The sequence below is a fragment of the Patella vulgata genome, chromosome 1 (assembly GCF_932274485.2).
Source record: "Patella vulgata chromosome 1, xgPatVulg1.2, whole genome shotgun sequence".
Taxonomy (NCBI): Eukaryota; Metazoa; Mollusca; class Gastropoda; family Patellidae; genus Patella; species Patella vulgata.
Window position 1 is genome coordinate 30,320,538 of NC_065879.2, and position 7,844 is coordinate 30,328,381.

Sequence of the window (7,844 nt, forward strand, 5' to 3'; positions counted from 1 at the left end):
ATTTATGAACAAAAAGGATGCATTGTAAGATGAGTTTTGATGGGAAGGTAATTGTGTTACTTTAAAGTAGTGGAAACTGGTTTTAACCCGTTAAGCGTGACGTTTTTAAAATGTTAACTACCCCCTATTGTGTAATTAATTTGACGAAGAACTATGTACTATGTTCTAAGAATAGGTTGGGGAAAATACCTTTAATGCATTATATTACGCCCTACACACAGTGAGTGGCAGTTGTCCAGGACGTTATATTGGAATTATGTTATTGTAGATTTGAATGTTCTGTTGATTAAAACATGGAACCTGTAGGCTCTAATTGTGAACAAATATGTATTGCCATTCCATGTGTATCTATGAATTCTGACCCAATAAGGATCCCACAATTTTACATGAAGATGATATTTGTTACACTGTTGATTTTATTGTCTTGGAGAAATGGCTAATGACATTGTTGTGTAATAATTGATGACTTCATCCAATCATTGCTGGTATCAGTGAAAGCATTATAAATGATATATAGCTATGTAATATATGTATGCTGTTATATAAGATTCAATAAAATATTGATATTATTAAATTATGAATTTATAACTTGTTTTACAAAGCATGTATTTTTGTGTGTAATTTGGTGATTAATATACAATACTAAATTTGATATCACTCACGAATAGATATTGTGTGAATAATCATGGGTGAAAGAACAAGTGTTAATTGGCATTGGTTGGGCACATATAAAAAAGGTCTGGGAAATCATGGCCATTCCTCCTGTTAGTTGTGACTACCGGTATATATGTAAACTTACCAGGTACCAGAAGATAGTCTAAATTGTCTAATAATGTACAGAGCTTAAAGCATGACCTACTTCTTGTGTGAAATTCAGCATATTGTTAATGTCCTCATCATAATTACTTCAGCTTTGTCTCAATAGCAAAGTGCATGCAACAAATGCAGTTAGCGATAATTGTCCCTGTTTGTAGCAATAGCAATATTTTCTAGATGAAACATGTACAATTCATTGTTTAAAGTAACATACAGTCCAAAGTGTCTTTGTGGTCATTCAAACCTCAGAGTAGTACTTAAAGATACATTATGGGAGATTAGGTAAAGAGCTGGCAGTTCTCACTATAATAGTTAAAAACTAGATAATGTAAAGGGAATTTGCTAAAAATTTCAGTCAAATTGATCCACTCTGAATCGAGATTTTAGTGACTGAATTTTCGGCCTAGCCTCGATCATCATTACTAAAGTTGGTACGATAAAAAACATAGTCTTGATTATCCATTTCATGATTAAATCATGAATGAAAGTTGAGCAGCAAATCGGATCCTAATCCAATAAATATCGCAGGCTCACGATGACATCGTGAGTTGATTATGGTCTGGATAGGTTAATTAATATCTAATTAATAATTTAGATAAGATTTCATGTCTAAAGAAAGACCTGTAATAGACAGATTTAGCTCTTGCATAATGTATGTTTAGGTGTTTGAGCTTTCAATATTGAGAAATAGCTGCCGTATTTGCAAGACAAGTGTGACATTATTGATGTTTGAATGCATTAATTCATGTAATAATTGATGAATCATTCACCAGCGTAATAAAAGTGCTAAACATAAATACATGTGCTATTTGAATGTGCACTGGCTGTTTTTGTTCCATGTACAGTATGTATTCACATATACAAAATTTATTCACATACACAAAATATTGATTTTCACTAAAAGAACAAGCATATTAGGTTGACATATTAAAATGTACATGTACAGTAAAGCTTCTGCTTTTTCTATTATAAAAGTATTGTAGTCTAAAAGGATAATGCACATGCTCAAATATAATTTTTTCATGTTCCCTATATATATATACAGATTTCTGAATGTTTGCATGATGTGTTTAGGTTTTGTGTCTGTTGTGTAGCATGTGTAGAAGTTTCTTGGGTTTTTTGGTAAATATACGTTTATGCTGCAATTAGTATTGCTTGCAGCTTGAATATTTCTGACTAGATTCATTTTAGATTTAGGAATGTATATAAATTCACTTGCTTTAAAAGCTTCATACTCATTTATTTGATCAGTTGGTAATATTTTCGAAAATCGTACTTAAAATTGTGATAGGCATTATTATCATTATCATCATCATCATCATTATCTTTATCATTCCCAATGTTTTGTTAATGTGTATAGACTTTTATGAAATACACAAGTGTGTAGACTTATTGAATAATGTTAGTGAGAAAAATTATAATTTTCATAAATCATTGTTTTGTGCTTTTATTTCTTTGTATGTTGTGATATCATGTTAAAGGACAATATATATGTGTCAACCATTATCACATATGTGATAGAACTGGTTAAACACGTTCCAAATATAATTTCAACAGAGATCATTGCTACAGTAGATATGTAATGAAGATCTGAAGAAACGGTAAGTGACGCAAAAAATGGAAAACAAAAGTTATCCTTATATATAACTGAAATGAAATGAAATGGGGTTTAACGTCCTACTGTTCTGCTCCTATACTGGGCTAATGAAGACGGGCATACGCCATGCAGTGTGCTATGAGGTGTCAGATTGAAGGAAGAGCGATAATTGATACACGGTCAAATTTCAGCTCACTGATAATTCCGTTGAAGATGAAAAGGTGTTGTATGAGACTGTGGGAGGATATCTGTGTGTAAAAAAAATAGACTGTGAATAGATAAAAGAAAACAAGAAAAATAGAAGAGGCCTGTACATTCCCTTGTTTTTATACCTAATAAAAACATGGTAATGTGCAGACCTTTCTATATATTTTTTTTGTTTTCTCTTATCTAGTGACAGTCAAAAAAAATAATTGTCAGATATCCTCACATTCTCATACATCAACTTTTCGTCTTCGAAAGAATTATCAGTGAGCAGAAATTTGACCGTGTATCTGTTATTTATAAGGATAACTTGTGTTTTCAATTTTTTGCGTCACTTCCCGTTTCTTCAAATCTTCGTTATGCATCTGTCGTGGCAATGATCTCTGTTGAAATTATATTTGGAACGTGTTTAACCAGTTCTATCACATATGTGATAATGGCTAACACCAATATTGTCCTTTAAGGCCAAATAGATTTTAAAATATTTTTTATTTTGTTGGAAATTTGTAGTTATTCAGTTGCAATATCACCAAATAAAAGCTCAAAACAATTTTACTTTTCAAGAAAAGGATATAAATAAATGTTTTGAAACTCTAAATTGAAATATTAATTTTGCTTATACATGTATTACTGATACAAATAATATGTATCATTTCAATATAAATCTGAAACTTAAACTCATCTTGTAAGAAATTGATTATAAAGTAACTGAAGTTTTTAGGCAGTATAACTGAAGTGTAACATAAATTATTATTCAGATATCAAATTTGTATGGAAAACAATAGCAGTCAAAATACTTCTGCTATACATTGTTTTCTGTATTTTTATGTGGCTCTTTATCTATTAAAATTGTTTTGAGCTACAATTGATTGTGTGCACTGCTTCTTATTGTGTGTTTTTCTTTTTCTTTGTTTGCATGTTATAGTCCATCTCAATCCCCAAGTTCTTGTTGTTGAAGATGAAAAAATTATGGATGTTGATGGTGGATTATCGGAAACGTAAGTTATTTTTATCTAGCTGTAGAAGAGCTGTAAATAAACCAGATTATCAATGCACCTAAGGTAGTGAGTTCAGTTGCAACCTGGATATGTTCGAGTTTCCTTCCAAGATGGAAGCACCTAGGATAAATTTACTTCATATTTAACCAAAATAAATCTGCCCTTGATATTTTATTTCTAAGGCTACACTTACATTTTTTATAGAAAATCTTTAAAAATATGACATTTTGTGTACAACATTTTGAACTGAAGTGACAGTTTCATACAATATCATGATTCTTAACCAATATGCAATTCAAATGCATTTCCAAGATTGGCCTGTCAATTTATTATCCTGCATATTGCACATGTACATGAAAGCATATTAATAAAAATGAAACGTTAGGGTAAAAATGTTGATGAGATGTTCTTCCTTTTATATATGCTAAATTTTATGTGATCCATATGATTATTACAGAACTCTAGTAGATACAGTTTACTCATTAAAAGATAAGGTGAAAGGTTTGGAACAGGTGAGTGAAATATTTTGTACTGTAATGTGTGGGTCCATAGATTTTCCTCAAGAAGGAATCATCTTGCCAAAGGAGCAATCCCAGGTTTCATGGGACATCCATTACTGATACAAGATGATCTGTTGGAAATGAATGCAGTTATTTAAATTCTAAAAAGAATTTGGGCCAATTGTTTACATGTAATAAATGGCCTGATAAATGCGGCAACCACACTATGATGACACTTCAGTCAGAAATATTAAAATCAGTCAAACAGCACAAAAATTAAAACTGGACAGTGGTATTCTAGAATGGGACAGAACAGAGAACTAATAAATTAAGGTTATTATTTGATTCCCCAAATTTCATGGCAGACAAATGTAACCATCTATTTATAGCAATTAATAAGTGCAGGAGAACAACACTGCACACAAAACAAAACCAACAGGCAGCAAGACAAACTACATATAAACATTGCAAGAAATAAGCAACAAATTATATCAAATCAAGTGAATGGATTCAGTGACCAACTGTAAGCATCCACTCTGGGTCAATATTGGCAAAAAATACACCCTTGTGGGTATTTAGTAGGACCTGTTTTGGTTGTGCAGTTGTAATATTAAAAAATTATAAAATTCATTTCTTCTAATAAAGGTCACATTTACTACCTAATATACCTAGAGTTAAATCCTCAAAAGATTTGCATGACAAACAGAACAAACAAATTAATTGTCTTTCTAATATTATTTAAATTGGAAAGCTTAATAATGGCACCTCCTTTAAGAATATTTCATACTTTATTCAGTTTATTTATAATAAGGAATGAAATAATGTGGTGAAATCAATTATTTATTTTCAAGGGAATTATATATTAAAGTATTTCTATTCCAAGAAATAAGCTACAGATTATTCTGTGATTTAATGTCTTGATTCACAATATTAAGCAATAGAAATCTCTTGCAAACTACAATTTTATGAAAGATGAATCTGTACTAAAAGTATCAGTTCAAAGATATGTTGACTTGAAATTTCATCTATGCTGCTCGCTATGCAGTAAGCCCACTGCCATTTTGTTGTCCCCAAAAATTAATGATAGGCCTGTTTTAAATCTGATTAAATCCAAGCCGGGACATTATCTAGCATTTATCTGTTGATGTGTTTCAAATTTTAGGGGGGTTGGATGGCCGAATGGTTAGCACGCGCGCTGTATCATAAGGCCTGTCATTGAATCAACTGGCGTGGTTTCGAATCCCCGGTTGTACGTGACAAGGAGTAGGGTCACCTGTCCAACCTCGTGGGTTTTCTCAAGATCCTCCGGTTTCCTCCCACTGCTAAAGACCCCTACGCGCAAGCAAAGTATTAAAATAAAATTAAAACCATGTGTTAGTCCTGAAATGACCTAGTTTGTGTCGAGTGGACCTTAAACCCCATTTTCTCTTCTCTCTCTCTCTCTCTCTCTGTTTCAAATTTTAAATAATCAAAGTGCATGCCATATTAGCGTGGATTATCTGTGAGAAATTCGATATTTTATCAGAAAATGCCAAAGTATTAATTAAATATTTTGTTTATACAATACAGGAACAGAAGAAATTAAAACGTGATGTAGAAGATGGAAAGAAAGACAGAAAGCGATTAGAATTGATGATTAAAAAATTAACAGGTACAGCTAACCTGGATTTCAATAAAGATGAAGTTATTACTTGATGGCTAATAAAATAGTCAAGTTAATATTATATTTAATTATTTATGTCTCATTCATTATAAACTAGACCAAATTTACTTCTAATATTTTATAAGAGGTCTGGACAATTGTTTTTGGGGGTTTTTTTTGCTTAAAATGACATAATTTGACTGTCAAAAATTTTGAATAATAACCTACAAGAGACAAGTCTAGCAGTACATAAACTATATGATCTCTTCCACTTGTATCGAGTGGAAACTTTTCGTAAGGAACCTCTATGAATTATTAAAGATCACTTCTAGGATACAAAGTAAAATCAGTCTATAGGATGTGTATATATAAGTGTTTAAACATCTTTATGTAGGCATGCATTATTTTTTGATCTGTGGACATATTTTCATACTTACATGTAAATTTGAAAAAAACCTTTGTTACATCTGTAACAATGTTTATTATTGTTCCATCCTTTGCATTCTCAGCATAAACATTTATGTATCTGTATCTCAATGGATACGTCATATCTAAATTTGATATGACCTTGTTTTTTTTTTTAAATCATTATCTCAGCTAGTGTATATTTTGTTATTTATTGTACATATATAAGATGTATATTAAGTTTTGTAATAGTATATTGTTATGTACTTTGATCACTTTTTGTCTATGCAATGTTTTTTGTATACTGTATGTATAGAATGTAACCTCAATGTAATAATAATGTTGGTTATATGAGCTTTCAGCAGCATTCTTATTTAGGGGTAATTATTTTTTTTCTCCAGTTGAAATGTTGTTTTTGACCAATAGCAATAAAATGAAGGATGGTAATTAGCATTTAATAAAACAAGGGTCACAATTCTTTTACCCTTGATGTTTAAAGCAAGTTGTATGTTATATCATATAAATCTTGTTTTTTGTATCTGTAGAATTGTGAAATAGAATTTGCTCAGCTTAAACAGCTCAGATATTTGGAAGAGGATATAAAACAGAATTTATATCAAATATTGAATAATAAACTGTTTCCATTTTTATACCATTTTATTTTAAAATCCTCACCCGTGCTGTTGCTAAAGGTTTGGATCAATAGAGGGTTGATTAGAAGGGGAAATAACTCTTTAATAGATTTACAATGGGTGAAACTGTAAATTGCTTTACATACATGTATATATATACATAACTTGATTTCTGAAGAAATTTATTTTTTATTATGGGTGCCTTTGTGATATTTTGCTGCTTCTAAATCAAATAAATAAAGATAATTAGATATTTTAAACCTCAGAGGAGAACTGGTGATAAATTGTGTCCATTAGACTGATTGACTATGTAATACAAAGCCTTCTCTGTATTATATTATTCAAATTTGTTTAAAATCTTGGTTATTTGTATGAATGTAATTGTATCTGATTGTAGATTTTTACTATAAACTAGTGCTATTATTATTTTAGTTGAATTAATTTACATAAAATTGTATGTATATGTATCAATTATAATTTTATGCTTCATCAAATAGAATTGATCTCAATATCTCCTTTTGTTTTACTTTTTTGTACCTGAATGAGTAGCCAAATGGGATAACTTAGATCATAAGATTGATCATTGAGTCAAGTGCTGTGGTATCGATTCCCCCGCTTGTACATGACAAGGAGTAGGGTCACCTGTACAACCTAAAGGGTTTTCTTCGACAGCTAGACCTGCTGTAAAATTTGAAAGTGAGATGTATACATTTACATGTATGGAAGGGGAGTTAAGTCCAAAAAATTTATTTTGGGAAATCGCCAGTTTTTTCCTTGGGAGTCACTTTAGGGCATTGATGTGCACTTTTATCAATCTCAACATATTTCTGAGCCATGATAAGCATATGTATTTCTTGCTTGAATTAATTTATTTTACACTAGTTCTCACAATTCTCATATAAGCACAGAATTGATACACACCTGCTGTTAAATGTGAAAGTGAGTTACATTTATGTATGGAGAGTCAAGACTCTCTACCACACCTAAATTCCGCAGCCCACTTCTTTACTGTGAAGATCATTTTGGCATGTATCTGTGTTGGGGTTAGTT

General features: G+C 31.0%; 1 protein-coding gene across 4 annotated transcripts in view; it reads left to right on the forward strand.

The window, feature by feature from the left end:
* LOC126810688 (rho guanine nucleotide exchange factor 7) overlaps nucleotides 1-7,307 on the forward strand; it is a 43,992-nt gene extending 36,685 nt beyond the window's left edge. For all 4 annotated transcript variants that reach the window (XM_056099658.1, XM_056099659.1, XM_056099663.1 and 1 more), the window contains 3 exons: nucleotides 3,543-3,615; nucleotides 4,073-4,127; nucleotides 5,685-7,307. In XM_056099658.1, the coding sequence (XP_055955633.1) occupies nucleotides 3,543-3,615; nucleotides 4,073-4,127; nucleotides 5,685-5,810 (254 nt within the window). In that variant the 3' untranslated portion in view covers nucleotides 5,811-7,307. The remainder of the gene's footprint in view (nucleotides 1-3,542; nucleotides 3,616-4,072; nucleotides 4,128-5,684) is intronic.
* Nucleotides 7,308-7,844: the final 537 nt, after the last annotated feature.